At 49.0% G+C, this 19469-nt stretch overlaps 1 protein-coding gene across 1 annotated transcript in view; it reads left to right on the forward strand.

The window, feature by feature from the left end:
* Positions 1 to 3635: 3635 nt before the first annotated feature.
* The window catches only part of LOC144485220 (uncharacterized), a 37218-nt gene continuing 21384 nt past the window's right edge, over positions 3636 to 19469 (forward strand). The window contains exons 1-3 of the mRNA XM_078203428.1: positions 3636 to 3648; positions 5814 to 6232; positions 17605 to 17647. Coding sequence (XP_078059554.1) covers positions 3636 to 3648; positions 5814 to 6232; positions 17605 to 17647 — 475 coding nt within the window. The remainder of the gene's footprint in view (positions 3649 to 5813; positions 6233 to 17604; positions 17648 to 19469) is intronic.

A 19469-nucleotide genomic window follows, 5' to 3' on the forward strand; every position in this document is an offset into this window, starting at 1 on the left:
TGAGGTCCTTGGAGGGGATGAGGGACGACTCGGTGGGGGGCACGAGGGAGTCCCCCGCCTCGCTCTGGGCAGACTCTGAAAGTGTCCCCGTGCCCTCCACCGAGCCGCTGACCTCCTCAGGGCGGTCGCCCCTCGACTCCGAGTCCCCCGCCGCAGGACGTACGGCGGGCGGCACGGAGCCACCAACTAGCCCTAGCCCCTCCCCGATCCCACCCCCAGGATCGGTGGAGGAGGGGTTCCCCCCGGGCTCACCTTTCCCGGATTGCGGGCCCCCGTGCGACGGCGGCCCAGCCCCCCCCCCCGCCCCAGACGCTTGGACACCCCCCAGGTCCGGTGTATCCTTCGGACTGAGGTTGGGGATGTCCAGCGTCCAAGGTCGGGACGGAGAGGACGAGTGGATCGTCTCTTCGCCACCGCCGCACGAGGACATGAACATTGGAGTGTCGCCCCAGTCCCCCGACAGACTGAAGAAGAACTCCGGGTTGTAACCGGCCGGGTGGAACGGAACCGTGGGGGCCCCGCTGCCACCCGGCCCCGGAGACTCCTCGCCGGGGGACTGAGGCAACACATGCTTGGATTTACAGGGTGACTTGCCCCCTTTTTTCGCGGGACAAGGCACAAAGACAGGTGGGGGCACGGCAGGAGATGACTCACAAGGGGGGAGGGGCACGCAGACCTCGAACTCTACGGTGCCCGAGGGGCCCCGCCTCTTTTTGTTAACCTGCCCTCGGGCAGGCGAGGCCCCTCGCCCTCCGCCCCTCTTCGCCTTGCCGCGCCCCCCCTGCTCTCCCGTCACGTCCCCCCGAGGTGGCGGCGTCGCCAGTTTTGCCGGCTCGGGGTCGCTTACCCCCCCATGCTCGGGCCCATGATCCCGGGCGCCGGACCCAGCACTAGGCCCCGGAGAGCCCACGGGCCCGGCAGATGGTGGTGGTGGGGGGGGGGCGCAGGTGGAGACTGAGGCGGTCCCCGAGCCGGCTGCCGGGGTGGTTGGGGTGTTTTCCCTGGGGGCCGGGGTTCCGGTACCCCCCTTCTTTTTTGTGGGTCCCTTCTGGGCCTTTTGGCCGCGCGGGGGCTCCGCTCCCCCCCCGCCGGCAGCTGAGGTGGCAGCTGCTGCCGGCGTGGCCTCCCCTCGCGGGGGGGCAGATGGTACTCGCTTGGGGGGAGAGGGGGCTGCGGTGCCAGCTGCGGCCGCCTTGGGTTGGTGGTCGGCGGCCTTGGAGACGGGGCAGTTTTTCCTCACGTGCCCCGCCTCCTTACAGGCATGGCACCGCACACCGTCCGCGGACCAAAAGACCCGGTACGTGGTCCCCTCGTGGGGGACATTGAAACCTCCCTCCAGTTCCTCCTCCCGGGCCAGGCGGACAAAAACCTGGCGCCGGAAGGAGTATATATGGCGGAGGGAGGGGTCCCGAAGGCCGAGCGGGATCGGCTGCACCCCGGACCTGACCTCCCCCAGTAGATGGAGGTGGGGGAGGAGGAGCTCACTCGGTAGGAAGGGCGGGACGTTTGATATTACTATCTTGTGGGCGGTGGCCTCCAAAGGGTCCACCGCCAGGAACGTCCTGCCCACCGTGAGCCCCTTTTCCAGGGCGAGGCGAACCGCCCGCTCGGCCTTCAGGAAGAATACGGCCCGGCCGTACATCTTTGAGGCCGCGACAATGGCTGAGGGGCCGACAACCCCAGCCATTTCCACAAGGCGGCTCAGGCTGTGGGGCACCTCACCCAGGGGAGGGGGCTGAGGCTTTGGGCCAATGTGGAATTCCGCCCGAACAGGGGAACGCTCGGGCGGGATCCCACCGCACGCCTGCGCCGTCTCAAGTTTGCGTGCAGTTTCGGGGCCGAGCACGACCGTCCTAAGGTCTAGGATGGCTTTGGTCACGCGCCGGATGGTCGTCCCCGCGCGCTCAGCCAGCATGCGGGGACTCATCCAGCCCGCCCCTCCGCCATCGAGCACGTCCCCGATTCTGGTCACCCCGGCGTCCACAGCCCCCCTCTCCGCCAGCCACCTGAAGTTATACGGCTGGAGGAGCGGATTCCTGAGCAGCGGCTCTCGCACGAGAGCCGCTACTCCTGACGGGGGAGAGCTGCGTCACGAGGCGACCTTGTTCCAGACAGTGAGGAGGTCCTGGTAAAAGACGGGCAACTCCTGCAGGGTGGTCGAAGCACGCCCCAGTTCGATATGCAGGAGCTGCACGTCATAATTGAGGCCGTGCCACTGGCGGAAGAAATACGTCGCCATGGCACACCACTGTGGAGGGGGCTCAACGTAAAGGTACCTCTGCAGGGCCTGGAGGCGGAAGGTCGCTATCTGAGTGCGGAGGCACACCAGACCTTGTCCGCCCTCCTCAAGCGGGAGATACAGGACCGCAGCAGGGACCCAGTGCAGTCGATTGCCCCAGAAGAACCGCACGAGGGTTCTCTGGATATCGGTGACAAAGCCAGGGGGAGGGGTCAAATGGACCAGCCGGTACCACAGCATGGAGGTGACCAGCTGGTTTATGATGAGAACTCACCTCTTAACCTTCTTCTCTCGAACGAAAACAGCCTCAAGTCCCTCAGCCTTTGCTCATAAGACCTTCCCACCATACCATGTTCCAGTTGGATTGTATCGTCCCCAGCAGTTACACACGACACACACACAGTCCAGAAGAGACACACGTGTGGAAGATGATGCTGTCAGAGGCAGAGGTGCCTCGAGCTATCCGTGCAGCAACGCAGCTCCAGTGCGCTGAAGGCTGTCCTCCTCGGCAGTAATGACCGGTCTGCGCCTTCACAAGACTCTGGACACAATGGGTAAAGAGAGATAGAGAGTGAGAGATGGATTCATATCTATACATGATGAGAGAGAGAGAGAGATTGCCCCAATACAAACATCACTCCCCAACCTCTCTATCCCCCTCCCCAGCAACTATCTGAAGCTAAATTAATGTCACAACATTACTGCCATCTTTTACCCAAAACTTAGCTTCAGACCCTGTCCCTCTATATTTAACCAGCCCGTCTCTGACATCTCCTCCAGTCACACAACCCTGTGAGATGTCTGCACCGCTCTAATTGTGGCATCATGAGCGTTCCACATGCAACATGACTTGCATCGATAAACTCTCATCTCCAACATTTCAATTGAAATTTCAAAGCTCAATGTCTTTGAAGCCGAATGGTCCAGATTGCCATGGCCTTCAATGTGAACAAGTTGTTAGTGATGTCACTACAGAGGTTGTCTAGGAAACAATGACTGAACACAGGGGGTGAATGTGAGAAGCTGAAATTTCCACTTGAAGACATTCCCAGTGTCTCTGAGCAGCTGAACTGGGGAAGCCTTTGGGCAGAGACTGTGCTGCTGCTATTGCCCTTCCTGGCCACCAGGCGTCGCTGTAGTGCTCCCGGGGGGCTGCTCCTCCCAGTGTCACCTCTTGCCCACTCCGGCCCGGCCCATGCTCGTTGGCGGGACAACAGGGGGTCTGTCGAGGGGGGCGGGGCTACCTGTGCGCATGTGCGGGACGGGAATGCTCCCAGAAGTCAGCGCGCGGGACGCCACCGCATTGATGCCGTCTCCCCTGGCAACGCAAGATGGTCGCCGCCGTCTCCCTTGGCAACGGAATATGGCCGCTGGCCGTCTCCCTTGGCAACGCAAAATGGCGGACGGCGGTGAGTGTCATTGCTGCGCATGCGCAGTGAGGTCTGTCTGCAGCCAGTGTCCAGATTGCCCCCAGTGGATGGGGTTGGGATTGTGCAGCAGATGGAGCAACAATCCCAGTTTCAATAGGGGGACAGAAGCTGCAATGCTGCCCCCTGTTGGTCACTTCTCCCAGTCTCAGCATTGCAGAGTGTTTAAACAAGAGTGCATTGTCACAGCAGCACCTTGACCTTCAGTTTCAGTTTATTTATTAGTGTCAGAAGTAGGCTTACATTAACACTACAATGGAGTTACTGTGAGAATCCCCTAGTCGCCCACACTCCGGCGCCTGTTCGGGTACACTGAGGGAGAATTTAGCACGGCCAATGCACCCTAACCAGCACATCTTTCAGACTGTGGGAGGAAACCGGAGCACCCGGAGGAAACCCACGCAGACACGGGGAGGGGACAGCACGGGGGAAAGCTCCATTCCAACTGTCCCTGGAGTGTCAGATTAACCTGGGTCACTCACGCACCCCCGGCTAAGACTCACCTCCCTCAGACAGTGAGACCCTCCTGTATCACTCACCTTACTGTAGTCACATACCCTCAGACTCAGCACTGGGCCCTGGGCGTGTTCTTTAAATGCTGCGACCTATCGTGGAGGAAAGAATTGGGAGGATTTTGATTTGATTTGATTTATTACTGTCGCATGTATTGGGATACAGTGAAAAGTATTGTTTCTTGTATGCTGTACAGACAAAACATACCGTTCATAGAGTACATCGGGGAGAAGTAAAAGAGAGGGTGCAGAATGTAGTGTTGCAGTCATAGGTAGTGTGTAGAGAAAGATAAATCTAATATGTAGCAGGTCCATTCAAAAGTCTGAGGGCAGCAGGGAAGTTCTTGAGTCGGTTGGTACGTGATCTCAGACTTTGTATCTTTTTCCTGACGGAAGAAGGTGGAAGAGAGAATGTGTGCATGAGGTCCTTAATTATGCTGGCTGCTTTTCTAAGGCCGCGGGAAGTGTAGACAGAGTCAATGAATGGGAGGCTAGTCTGCGTGATGGACGGGGCTACATTCACGACCTTTTGTCATTTCTTGCAGTCTTGGACAGAGCAGAAACCATACCAAGCCGTGACACAGAAAGGATGCTTTCTATGGTGCATCTGTAGAAGTTGGTGAGAGTCGTAGCTGACATGTCAAATTTCCTCAGCCTCCTGAGAAAGTAGACGTGTTGGTGGGCTTTCTCAATTATAGTGTCGGCATGGGGGGACCAGGACAGGTTGTTGGTGATCTGGACACCGAGAAACTTGAAGTTGAGACCCAAATGACAAGTTGTCATAGTGTCATAGATGTTTACAGCATGGAAACAGGCCCTTTGGCCCAACTTGTCATGCTGCCCTTTTTCTTTTAACCCCTAAGCTGGTCCCAATTCCCCACATTTGGCCCATATCCCTCTACATCTATCTTACCCATGTAACTGTCTAAATGCTTTTTTAAAGGCTGCCAGACAGATCTATGTCTCTATTACGGGACTAAAAATGTGTTTAATGGATAGAATTGTTTCAGTTGGCTAAGATACAGGGGGCTATAATTGATCATGATCTTGAACTGCTTGTGAGGGTGTTCAAGCAGAGATGATCAATAACTTGGAAATTAAATTGGAGGTGCTGCAGAATGGGATCCACTCGACACTGACAGTGAGTCGGCATTGACCCGAGTGGTCCAATGGACTCCTTCTGTGCTGTAATGACTCTGTTACTGGACATTTATCACGTAGCTACAAGTTAAGGCTCAGGTTAGAAACTCCAAAATGTTTTATGGAGCCCCCCTGAATCATAAGCTTTGCATCTTGAATTTGGCATGAAATGTTTCACTTCAGGTATGATTCAAATAACCCACCAGGGAGCTTTTGACAAAGTTTGCTTAAGAATATAGTTAACATGGATAGTAAGAAAATTAGCAAGAACTTTTATCAATTACAAACAAACCAAACAACCAAGATAATGCATAACCCTTAATGAATATAGGAACTGTCCCAGTCAAACAATCACATAAACACCCTTTTTCATAGGTTTAACACAGCAGAAACTCAAACTCACGTGATAGTGGAATTGAGTCCTTTGGGTGAATGCTGCAGTTCTGTTGAATCACAGAGCAGTTTGAAGTCAGAACAGCTTCCCAAAACCACCAGGGAGACTCCAGGCAAGCCATCAACAGCAGAATATTTTCTTCAGGAAGGCAAGACCTCGCTTTCAGAAGGAGTTCACTCGGCTATCTAGCCTGCAGGTACATCAGCGAGTTCACACCGGGGTGAGACCATTCACCTGCTCTCAATGTGGGAAGGGATTCAATGATTTATATGCCCTGCAAACACACCAGCGAGTTCACACTGGAGAGAAGCCATTCACCTGCTCTCAGTGTGGGAAGGGATTCACTCTGTTATGCAACCTGCGGACACACCAGCGAGTTCATACTGGGGAGAGACCATTCTGCTGCACTCAATGTGGGAAGGTATACAGAGATTCATCCACCCTGCAGACACACCAGCGAGTTCACACCGGGGAGAGGCCATTCACCTGCTCTGTGTGTGAGAAGGGATTCAGAGTTTCATCCAGCCTGCTGAGACACCAGCGAGTTCACAAGTGATTACAGGGGTTGGATTCTGCTGTTACAATTCAGCTCTCAAATATGTCCAGGACTGCGTTTTGTTCATTCTCACAGATGGTCAACCGGTCGCACGATTTTGCCTCCAGTGGGCTGATGCTCTTTGAGTCTTGCTGCTAAAACCCTGTTTTCAAATTTCACAAGGATCACAGAGTGACAGGGTGTTAAGAAGTTCAGACATATTTAGTCAGCATTTCTGTTTGAAACTCCCCCAATGCCCATCCAATTTCCTTTGTAATTGTTTCTTGTCTCCACTTCCTCCACCCTCGTAGGCAGCGAGTTCCAGGTCATTACCATTCGCTGCATCAAAATATTCTTCCTCACGTCCCCCTCCACTGCATCTCTGATCCAAAACCTTAAATCTGTGACCCCCTCATCCTTGTCCCTTCAGCTAATGGGAACAGCTTTTCTTTGTCCACCTTATCTAAACCTGTCAGAATCTTGTCCACCTCTATCAAATCTCCCTTCAACATCCTTTGTTCCAAGGGGAACAATAAGGAACAAACTAACAGAACATGTTAACACCTGAAATCAAATGGGAATGTTTAATTTCTGTGTTAAAGATTTGGACTGTAAGAGTGAATTAATGGATTTGGTAAACGGGGGGATAGATTTAACACCCCCCCCCCCTTCATTCGAGTAAAATCACAGGCTGGTCAATTGCTAATACCTCAAGGTGCTGACATCAGGAGGCTGGCCAGCAAGGTTGTTTACTTTCTAGAAAAACGGACCATTTTCTCACAAACTTTTGAGTAAAGATTTAAGAACTAACCTAAGATTGGAATTTTAAATGTTCTGTGTATTGAATAATTGTGTAAGCTGTCTGTATCTGTGACTTGGAGCTGAGAGTTGTATTAGAATGCTATCTCTGTGATTACTCTGTTCGAGAGCTGTGACTTTGAGCTGTGAGAGCTGTATCACAGGAGGGTGCTCCTCCAGAGCTTTCTCTGGGGTTGTTCCCTCCAGGCGTGAATCATGAATAAACTATTGTAACATGTTCCTGGGTCTCCTGTGGTTAGTTGGAAGAAATACATCACAACAGGACAATAAAGGAATTGGAATAACTCACCTTGGGTGTGGTTGAATGGAATATATCAATCTGGTGTCCACCCACACTCTAGTAAAAGTCTGGAATGTGTAGATGGGATGAATAAGTTGATCACTTTCTCTTGGTGATATTTACATCCTTGTCCATGAACTTTGATTTAACAAAATCCACATTTGAAAGCCCGGCCACTACATGAAACATCAGCACCATAACAGGGGGAGATAAGAAAGACAGGCACATTTTGATCATTTCATTCGTGCATCTGAGAGTTAAGAATGTGTGACATGATTTTGGGACACCGGAGTGAGTGTACAGATGTGATTTGTTACGTGTGAAAAATAGCAAGCCTAAATTCATGGTGAGATGGAGTGAAGAGCGGGTCCCAAACACACACAGCTACTTGAGACACAGCAGGAGATGAAATGGTTAATGTGGCCAGGGCATTGAGACAACATTGTGACATCATCAAGGCATTGACACACACTCCAGAGAAACTGAGTTCAAAACAATCAGGATCCAATTAAACACACTGCACATGGACAGAAAGTGAGTGAAATTAAAGTAAAATGCGTAATATTATAGATTGGGACAATTAAGGGATTGGGAGAAATAATACAGAGTAAGAACTGTCCACAATTTGGACAGGGGTAAAGAGAGAGCTGGAGAATCTTTTACATCCATGCTTGATCTGTTGCTTGAAGCATCTGTCCTTGTGTACGAGTAACCTAGAACTCATAGTGCTCCTTCAGGAGAAGAAAAGATCGAGTAGATGTTACCCCAGGCGGGACCAGAACAAAACTGGAAAATAACGGAGTGAAATTGAGTGAGGGTCAGAGAGAGAGTTCTCCCCCCTCAAGGTGTGGACTATAAGAATCCTGGGGGACCCCCAACTTTGGGTTTTCTTGCTAATTAGTGAACATTAAATTCTATGACTGGCTGTGCATTGATTTTGAATTTGATTGTTACACTTCTCCTGTTTTTATTCCTGTTGTGATTACGCTCTGGGTAAGGATGGTTGACAGGTGACAGGATGGGAAATTGTGGTTTGGGTCTTTGACCAAATGTTTTATTGATCCGAAAGGTGTAAAAGGGGCAAAACATCAGCAGAAATCCAGCAGAGCTGAGAACAGATGACTTGCTCTGTGGGAACAGGGAGATAAACAGCTCCCGGAGGACAGAGAAAACAAGAGTGCCTTGAATCCTGATGACACCTGTGTGTCAAGGCCACCATGTTTTCACTGCTTGGCATGGGAATGCTGACTCCCTGTACCAGGGACGGAGCGTGGGAAGACAATTGTTTGAGAGTTTGACATGGCATGGGCGGGTACAGATGGTTCAATGACAGGTTTTGTAATTGGTCCGTTCAAATGTTAGCTGGGCAATGATTGGGTTAAATTAGTCTCCATAGACTTTGTGATGTAACAAAGTATAAGAAGGGATTCCCCGAGCACAGAGATTAGTCGAGGTTTTACATATTGCATTGACTGGTACCATGGCATCTGGGGCAGAGCAGGGAGCATTTCCGTGGAGATGCTGCTTCTACCCAGAGTGTAATGGTAATGCTGCTGCACTTTGATACGACTGCTCAGACATTAGACTGTGTCAGCTCTTATTGATACTGAATAAAATCTAACCACTGTCACCAATAAGGGTTATCACTGGGAATCATTTCAGAGTTTGGGAAAAGGGGGGAAAGGGTTAATTGACTCCCTGAACCCCATTTTCCAACATCGCTGAGTCAAAAATAAAATCCCATCTCCCCCTCTGGCTCCTTTGCCAATTACCTTAGAGGGACTCACTTTCTGTTAAAGAGCCTGCCAACCCCTCTCACCCACTTTCCCTAAAGTGCATCAATCTCATCAGGAAAAGTCCAGAAAGTCAAATATTTTTACTGATAGAAGTTTATTGATGAAACAGAAAATGGTTAAAACAAACAGAAAATGACTTGAGGATCAAAGACAACCAGAGTAAAAGGATGTTCACAATGTTCTGGATACAAATGGTTTCTCTTTGATTCATCGATAGCCTGTTCCCTGCCCTCTTTGTGGAACACCTCCGCTCAGTCCACAAGCATAACCCTGACCTTCCGCTTGCTTACCATTAGAAATCATAGAAACCCTACAGTGCAGAAAGAGGCCATTCGGCCCATCGAGTCTGCACCAGCCACAATCCCACCCAGGCTCTACCCCCACATATTTACCCGCTAATCCCTCTAACCTTCACATCTCAGGACACTAAGGGGCAATTTCTTTTTTAGCATGGCCAATCAACCTAACCCAAGCATCTTTGGACTGTGGGAGGAAACCGGAGCACCCGGAGGAAACCCATGCAGACACGAGGAGAATGTGCAAACTCCACACAGACAGTGACCCAAGCCGGGAATCGAACCCAGGTCCCTGGAGCTGTGAAGAGCAGTGCTAACCACTGTGCTACCGTGCCGCCCTTCATCATCTTGCTCTCACGCTCACATTTCTGTCCTCGACCTGCTGCAATGTTCCGGAGAAGCCCAACACAAGCTGGACAAACAGCCCCTCATCTTCCAATGAGGCACTTTACAGCCTTCTGGACTCAACATTGAGTTCAACAACTTCACACCCTGAACTCTCTCCTACATTTTGGTTTGTTTTTTGCCGAGTGCCAGTCTGTATCTTGTTTTCATGTTTTTTTGCTTCCAGACAGAGCTGTCCTTTATTCTGCCATTAACACTAAACTCTGGGCCAATGCTTTGTTTCTTTACCACAACCATTACCTCTCCCTTTGCCTTTTGTTCCAGGACATTTTTGTCATTTAATCTCACCCGCCCTCTAACCAATCCCTGACTTTCCCTTTTGTTCTACCTGCCCCTCCCCCCTTTCTCAGCAGCATCAAACCCATCACATTTCTCCCTCTCTTTAGTTCTCAAGTAGAGTTACATTGGATGTGAAACATTAACTCTGTTTCTCTCTCCACAGATGCTGCCAGACCTGCTGTGTTTTTCCAGTTCTTTCTGTATTTATTTTTGATCTACCTGTAGTGGAGGGAATAGACTATTTACTATCCCAGAAAAATAAATGTCCTTCATCAGTTTTTGTGGATCATTTCAGTGGAAATGTGCTCTCCCAGACTCAAAGGGTATCAGCCCACTGGGAGCAAAGTCATGAGAGCGGCCAGTCCAGCAGAAAGAAACCCTCCAACCCTCCCCAGTGACCAACTTTGAGAATGAATAAATTGCAGCCCGAGATATAATTGAGAACAGAAACAATAACAGTAGAATCCAACTCCTGTAATCACTTGTGAACTCGCTGGTGTCTCTGCAGGGAGGATGAAACAGTGAATCTCTTTCCACAGACAGAGCAGATGAATGGTCTCTCCCCAGTGTGAACTCGCTGATGTCTTTGCAGGTTGGATGCTGTTCTAAATCTCTTTGTGCAGTGAGAGCAGCTGAACGGTCTCTCCTCAGTGTGAATGCGCTGGTGGACCATCAGTTCCTGAGAGCTTTTGAAGTCGCTCCCACATTCAGAGCATTTAAAGGGTCTCTCCTGGGTGTGAGTGACTGTGTGCGTCGACAGGGCAGATGACTGAGTGAATCCCTTCCCGCACACAGAGCAGGTAAATGGTTTCTTCCCAGTGTGAACTCGCTGGTGAACCTGCAAGTGTGATGACGTTCTAAACCTCTTTGTGCAGTGAGAGCAGCTGAACGGTCTCTCCCCGGTGTGAATGCGCTGGTGGACCCTCAGATCTGAAGCATGTTTGAAGGCACTCCCACACTCAGAGCATTTAAAGTGTCTCTCATTTGTGTGAGTGACTTTGTGACTTAGCAAGTGTGATAACTGAGTGAACACCATCCCACACACACAGCAGGTAAATGGCTTCTCCCCGGTGTGAACCCGCTGGTGTGTCCGCAGGTTGGATGACGTTCTAAATCTCTTTGTGCAGTGAGAGCAGCTGAACGGTCTCTCCTCAGTGTGAATGCGCTGGTGGGACACCAGTTCTCCAGAGCTTTTGAAACCACTCCCACAGTCAGAGCATTTAAAGGGTCTCTCATTGGTGTGAGTGAAATTGTGACTCAGCAGGTGGGATAACTGAGTGAATCCTTTCCCACAGTCAGAACAGGTGAACAGTCTCTCCCCAGTGTGAACTCGCTGGTGTCTCTGCAGATTAGGTAAGTCAGTGAATCCCTTCCCACACACAGAGCAGGTGAACGGTCTCTCTCCAGTGTGACTGCGTTGATGAACTTCCAACCGAGATGGGACCGTGAATCCCTTCCCACAGTCCCCACATTTCCATGGTTTCTCCATGGTGCGGGTGTCCTTGTGACTCTCCAGGTTAAACAATCAGTTAAATCTCACACAGAACACGGGTACAGTCTCTCCCCGCTGTGAACGCTGCGATGTATTTTCAGGCTGTGTAACTGGTGAAAGCTCTTTCCACACTCAGTGCACTGGAACACTCTCACTCAGGTGTGTGTGTGTCTTGGTGCTTTTTCAGTTGCACTGATGCTTAAAATCTCTTGAAACAGACAGCTGAGAGAAACATTTCTCCCTCTGGATTTAAAGGCCGATGATATTCAGGTCCCGATGAATTGAGTGACTCTGTCAGACGTTGATGGGATGTTTGGTTTGAGATTTCTGTCTGCAAATTCTCACCTTCTCATATCCTGTAAAAGGAGTTTACAAAATTCATCAGTGTCAGCACAGGATAGAAATTCAGAATAGACAATTCTAGTTTCTCTGAAACATTCTTTCTCTCTCATTCCCCAAAATCTGTGAATCTCCATCCCACACACTCTCCCTCCATTCTCACTCTGCTGTATCAAATATTCACCCTCTCAATTCTCCTGAAGGTACTGATTGAGGCTGATTGACAGATCCATGCTCACTGCTTCCTGTCCTGGACACAGAGAGCTGGAAATCTCCATGCAGGCTGCCAGACAGATCTATGTCTATCTGACTGGACTAACAATGTGTGGAATGTACAGACTGGACTCCTTTCCTTCCCTTCAGCGGCTAAGGGCGGCCAAGTCGCCAGGACCCAATGAACTGCACACGAGGCTGAAGAGATAGTGGACACTTTGGTTAAAATATTTTGTAACTCGCTAAATTCCAGGAGGATATTAGAAGATTGGAAAACAGCCAATGTGACTCCTTTGTTCAAAAAGGGAGAAAGGCAGAAGGCAGTGAACTATAGACCTGTTTACAGAATCATACAATCTACAGGAGACCGCCATTTGGCCCATCGAGCCTGCACCAACAACAATCCCAGCCAGGTCCTATCCCTGCAACCCCATGTATTTACCCTCCTAATCTGCCGACACTAAGGGGCAATTCACCATGGCCAATCAACCTAACCCTCACTTCTTTGGAATGAGGTAGGAAATCGGAGCACGCAGAGGAAACCCACGCAAGCACGGGGAGAACGTGCAAACTCCACAAGTCCTTGGCACTATGGGGCAGCAGTGCCAACCACTGTGCCACCAAGCCGCCCCGTGCTGCCCCAGTGAATTTAACACCTAGTCAACGTGGTTTTATGAAAGATAAATCATGCTTGACAAATTTGTTCAAATTCTTTGAGGATGCAAGGGGTCGTATAGATCGAGAGTAATCTGTAGATGTAGTGTATTTACATAGGGTGGCACAGTGGTTAGCACTGCTGCTGCATAGCGCCAGGGACAAGGTTTCAATTCCAGCCTTGGGTGACCGTCTGTGTGGAGTCTGCACATTCTCCCCGTGTCTGTGTGGGTTTCCTCCGAGTGCTCCAGTTTCTTCCCATCGTCCAAAGATGTGCAGGTTAGGTTGATTGGCCATGCTGAATTATCCCTTTGTGTCCCAATAGATTTAGATTAGGGGGACTAGTGGGGAAAAAATGTGGGCTTATGGGATGGGGCCTGGGAAAGATGTTCAAGCTGCTCGATGGGCCAAATGACCCCCTTCTGCACTCTAGGGATTCTATGATTTCCAAAAAGCATTTGTCAAGGTGCCACATAAGAGGCTGGCGCATAAAGTAAAGGTCCATGGAATTGGTGCAAGTGTGTTAGCATGGATTGAAAACTGACCGTCACATAGAAAACAGAGAGTTGGAATAAATGGGTCATTTTCAGAGTGGAAAGATGTAACTAGTGGAGTACCACAGGGATCAGTTCTTGGCCTTCAATTCATGATTCAATTAATGACCTGGAGAAGGAACAGAATGTAAGGTTTCCAAATGATATGAATATAGGTGGAAGGACATGTTGTGATGAGGATATTTTGATTCTGCAGTGGGATATAGATAGATTGGGTGACGAAAACCTGGCAAATGGAGTTTAATGTGGGGAAATGTGAGGGCATGTATTTCAGTCGGAGAAATCAAAAGGGAGATTATTTACATGGAGATGCACTGCAGGTGATTGAAGTATAGAGGGATCGAGGTGTTTTGCACATGAATCACAAAAAGCTAGCAGACAGGTCCCACAATAGGCAAGAAGGAAAATGGAATTTTGACCTTTATCGCAAAGGGGTTGGAGTTTAAAAACAGGGAGGTTTTGTGGCAACTGCACAGGGTGTTGGTGAGGTCTCACCTGGAATAATGAACACAGTTTTGATCCCCTTATTTAAACAAGGATATAGTAAGATTGGAGGTTCACCAGGTTAATTCCTGGGATGAGAGGGTTGTCCGATCAAGAGAGAATAAATTGTCTAGGTCTGTATTCCTTGAAGCTTGAAAGATAAACATAGAACAGTACAGCACAGTACAGGCCCTTCAGCCCTCGATGTGCCGAGCTTTGTCCGAAACCAAGATCAAGCTCGCCCACTCCCTATCATCCTGGTGTGCTCCATGTGCCTATCCAATAACCGCTTGAAAGTTCCTAAAGTCTCCGACTCCACTATCACAGCAGGCAGTCCATTCCACACCCCAACCACTCTCTGAGTAAAGAACCTACCTCGGACATCCCTCCTATATCTCCCATCATGAACCTTATAGTTATGCCCCCTCGTAACAGCTACATCCACCCGAGGAAATAGTCTCTGAATGTCCACTCTATCTATCCCCCTCATCATCTTATAAACCTCTATTAAGTCGCCTCTCATCCCCCTCCGCTCTAAAGAGAAAAGCCCCAGCTCCCTCAAGCTTTCCTCATAAGACCTACCCTCCAAACCAGGCAGCATCCTGGTAAATCTCCTTTGCACTCTTTCCAATGCTTCCACATCCTTCTTATAGTGAGGTGACCAGAACTGCACACAATATTCCAAACGAGTCTCACCAAGGTCCTGTACAGTTGCAGTATAAGCCCACAGCTCTTAAACTCAAACCCCCTGTTAATAAACGCTAACACACTAAAGGCCTTCTTCACAGCTCTATCCACTTGAGTGGCAACCTTCAGAGGTCTGTGGATATGAACCCCAAGATCTCTCTGTTCCTCCACATTCCCCAGAACCCTGCCGTTGACACTGCAATCCGCATTCAAATTTGTCCGACCAAAATGAATCACCTCGCACTTATCAGGGTTAAACTCCATTTGCCATTTTTCAGCCCAGCTTTGCATCCTATCTATGTCTCTTTGCAGCCTACAACAGCCCTCCACCTCATCCACTACTCCACCAACCTTGGTGTCATCAGCAAATTTACTGATCCACCCTTCAGCCCCCTCCTCCAAGTCATTGATAAAAATCACAAATAGCAGAGGACCCAGCACTGATCCCTGTGGTACACCACTGGTAACTGGTCTCCAGTCTGAAAAATTTCCATCCACCACCACCCTCTGTCTTCTATGAGATAGTAAGAAGTTTAACAACACCAGGTTAAAGTCCAACAGGTTTCTTTGGTAGCAAAAGCCACACAAGCTTTCGGAGCCTTAAGCCCCTTCTTCAGGTGAGTGGGAATTCTGTTCACAAACAGGGCATATAAAGACACAAACGCAATTTACAGAATAATGGTTGGAATGCGAATACTTACAGCTAATCAAGTCTTTAAGATACAAACAATGTGAGTGGAGAGAGCATCAAGACAGGCTAAAGAGATGTGTATTGTCTCCAGACAGGCCAGCCAGTGAGACTCTGCAGGTCCAGACAAGCTGTGGGGATTACAGATAGTGTGACATGAACCCAATATCCCAGTTGAGGCCGTCCTCATGTGTGCGGAACTTGGCTATCAGTTTCTGCTCAGCGACTCTGCGCCGTCGTGTGTCGTGAAGGCCGCCTTGGAGAACGCTTACCCGAATATCAGAGGCCGAATGCCCGTGACCGCTGAAGTGGCTGTCCTGACTGGAGACAATACACATCTCTTTAGCCTGTTTTGATGCTCTCTCCACTCACATTGTTTGTATCTTAAAGACTTGATTAGTTGTAAGTATTCGCATTCCAACCATTATTCTGTAAATTGAGTCTATGTCTTTATATGCCCTGTTTGTGAACAGAATTCCCACTCACCAGAAGAAGGGGCTTGGGGCTCCGAAAGCTTGTGTGGCTTTTGCTACCAAATAAACCTGTTGGACTTTAACTTGGTGCTGTTAAACTTCTTACTGTGTTTACCCCAGTCCAACGCCGGCATCTCCACTTCTATGAGATAGCTAGTTACTTATCTATCAGTTATCTACATTATCTATCAGGGAAATAAAGCTGCAAAGATATGAGGATAGAGCAGAGGAATGGGACTGACTGGATTGCTGTAGACACCTTGCATGGATTCAATGGGCTGAATGGCCCTGCACCAGAATGACACTTTCTTGTAATCTCATCTTCTAATTTAACCCTGGGAGTTCAGATATCACTCGGGTACATCTGTTCTACACTCTCTCCAGGGCTATTATATCCTGTTGCCCGGAACTGAGCACAGTTCTCCAGATGTGGTCTAACCAGGGTTTGTGAATCTCGGGGCCTTTCCAGTCACACCGAAACCCGAAATCTTCTCTCACAGACACAATCGACAAAACTGTTACCTTCCACATTCAGAGGCTGCTAATATTCAGGTTCTGATGTATTGAGTGGCTCCATCAGATCACAATGTGATGTTTGATTTGAGTTTCCCATATGTCAATTCTCCACTTCCAGCACTCTGTAAATTTACAGAAACCATCACAGTCAGTCCAGGATAGAAATTCACAACATTCTCTCCACCGAGTTGCCAAATGTGATTAAATGTTTCCTGGAAGTTTTACCACGTCTTTTCTATTGTGCCCATCCTCCAACCATTAATCAGTCCACACATCCTTCCCCACTGCCTTCCTGGGCCAATTGGAAAGCAAAAAAGACTCCTTACCTTACAGCATAATGATTGACAGTGAGGCAAACAACTTTTATCCATTTTTAATATTTTTATATCGGTGCAGAGAAATGTTCAAAGGAAAATGACAACAAAAGATATATTTTTAAATGTCCTGAATGTTTTAGAGACTGAGGTTTGAATCCCACTACAGCAGATGGTCAAATTTGAATTCAATAAATATCTGGAATTGAAAGTCTAATGATGACCATGAAACCATTGTCGATTGTCGTAAAAAGCCAACTGATTCACTAATGTCCTTGAGCCAAGGAAATCTGCTGCCTGACCTGGTCAGGTCTATATGTGATTCCAGATCTCCAGCAATGTGGTTGGTTGACTCTTAAAATGCCCTCTGAAGTGCACTCAGTTCAAGGGAAAATAAAGATGGGCAATAAATGCTGGTCCAGCCAGTGGCAGCCACATTCCCTGGATGAATTGGGAAACAAATCTCCCATCCTTATCTGATCTGGCCTAAATATGACTCCAAACCACTGAGATGCATAGGTTAGAGGGATTAGCGGGTAAATATGTAGGGATATGGGGGTAGGGCCTGGGTGGGATTGTGGTCGGTGCAGACTCGATGGGCCCAATGGCCTCTTTCTGCACTGTAGGGTTTCTATGATTTTATGTGGTTGACACTTAAAATTCCCTGTGAGATGGTCTAGCAAGCCACTCAGTTGAAGGACAATTAGGGATGGGCAATATATACTGGTCCAACCAGCGACTCCCACATTCCCTGAATGAATAAAAAAATTCCTGGAGACTCCAGTCCAACCCGGGAGAGTTGGTAACTGGTCCAGGCTCACAGCGCATGCGCCCTTCTGTACATTGTTCCTGTAAAGATGGCGGCCGCTAACCCGGGCCTGGAGCCGCTCAGCTCCGACTCTATTCAGTACCAACTGAAGCGGGACCAGGAACATTTTATTCTGGATTGAAGCCTCTAGGGGATATTTATGAAGCCTCCCAGCCCACTCCGCTGCTTCGATCTCTCCCCGGTCACCCAGCGGCTCCATTACTGAACCTCACTCCATTGTTTCTTTCCGGCTCCTCGCAGCTCCAGTCACAGTCCGGACTGCGCATGCTCCAGTCAGAGCCAGGTACCGCGTTTGCGCAAGGCGGTGCTGTAATGTGGATAGGGCACATTCTCACCCGCAGAGAATGTTGGGTAATCACCCCGCCATTCACACTGGTTTTGTTAAATAGAAAATATGCTTTGCGATCTGAATATGATTGGTACCATTGGGCCACAATAACAAATGTATTAAATCTATTCATGTGGAACTAAGGAGTAATATAGTAACTAAGGACTGGGATGGCACAGTTGCAAGCACAGCTGTCTCACAGCGCCAGGGAACCAAGTTCAATTCCGGCCTCGGGTCACTGTCTCTGTGGACTTTGCATGTTCTCCCCGTGTCTGTGTGGGTTTCCTCCCACAGTCCAAAGATGTGCAGGTTAGGTTAATTGGCTATGCTAAAGTGCCCCTTAGTGTCAGGGGGATTAGCAGGGTGAATAGTTGGAGTTATGGGGATAGTGCATGGGTAGGATTGATGTCAGCAGAGACTTAATGGGCTGAATGGCCTCCTGTAGGAATTCTCTGAATCTATGAACATAGGGTCTCCACCACAGTTCGGTCCTGGGTCTGATTGACAACAGAACAAACATCTACAGTTAGAAGTGAATGCATTGGGGTCTCAGCACGTTTTCCCCATAGACACAACAGTTAAACTGCCCCTTGTCAATAAGAATGCTGGCATTGGAGCAAATGCTTTGAGCTCTTAAAACCAGAGTGTTAGCCACTGAGGAAAACTAAGGAAATCCCTTTGTACATGTGAAGTGTCTGAGTGTTGGCCCCCTAGTCTAACTGTGCTGTTCTATCAGTAAATGAGATGACTGAGTGAATCCATGTGAAGGACAGTGTGTGTCAGAGTGCAGCAGTCCCTCAATGTCAGACTGGAGTGTCAGCCGAGATAATGTGCTCAGCTTGATGAGTATTTCCTGTTGTTATTGATGTGGATCATTCAGAAACAATGGACTCTGATGAGGTCACCCAGTCCTGCTGCAATGATGTCATAGAGACTATTACATCACAGCGGAACCTTATTGCTGAAAACAGTTTTGTCCCAGACGGCAGCAAGTCCATTACTGATAGATCTAAAATGAAAATAGTGGGGATGGAAGCACCCCAAGTTATTTCAGAGAAGTTTCATAGTGAAAAAATTAGCATTCGTGGTTTGCATTGTTTCCTCGCAGCACCAGGGCCCTGGTTTCAATTTTGGCCTCGGGTGACTATCTGTCTGGAGTTTGCACGTTATCCCCATGTCTGCATGGGTTTCCTCCGGGTGCTCCGATCTACTCCCACAGTCTGAAGATGTGCAGGTTAGGTGGATTGGTCACGCTAAATTGACCCTTAGTGTCCCAAGTTGTGCAGGTTAGATGGATTAGAAATGGTAAATGTGTTACAGGTATAAGTGGGGGAGAGGGCCTGGGTAAGATTCTCTGTCAGAATGTCGGTACAGACTCTTTAGGACAAATGGCCTCTTCTGCACTGTAGGGATTCTGAGTGACAGAGCATAATATTAGGATAGATGGGAAAAGCCTGATTGGAGAGGCAGATCTTGAATCAGGAGAGATGGACAATTTAGTGAGAGAATTTCACAGTTTCACACCCAGGCCCTGCCACTAATGATGGAGTATTAAAATCAGGGATGCTCAAGAGGCCAGAATGAGAAGAGTGCAGATATCTGACGTAGGAGTACTGCGCGCAGTTCTGGTCACCTCATTACAGGAAAGATGTTGAAGCCATTGAAAGGGTGCAGAGGAGATTTACAAGGATGTTGCCTGGATTGGGGGGCATGCCTTATGAGGATAGGTTGAGGGAGCTTGGTCTCTTCTCCCTGGAGAGACGAAGGATGAGAGGTG

This window comes from Mustelus asterias, unplaced genomic scaffold (assembly GCF_964213995.1).
Source record: "Mustelus asterias unplaced genomic scaffold, sMusAst1.hap1.1 HAP1_SCAFFOLD_171, whole genome shotgun sequence".
NCBI lineage: Eukaryota > Metazoa > Chordata > Chondrichthyes > Carcharhiniformes > Triakidae > Mustelus > Mustelus asterias.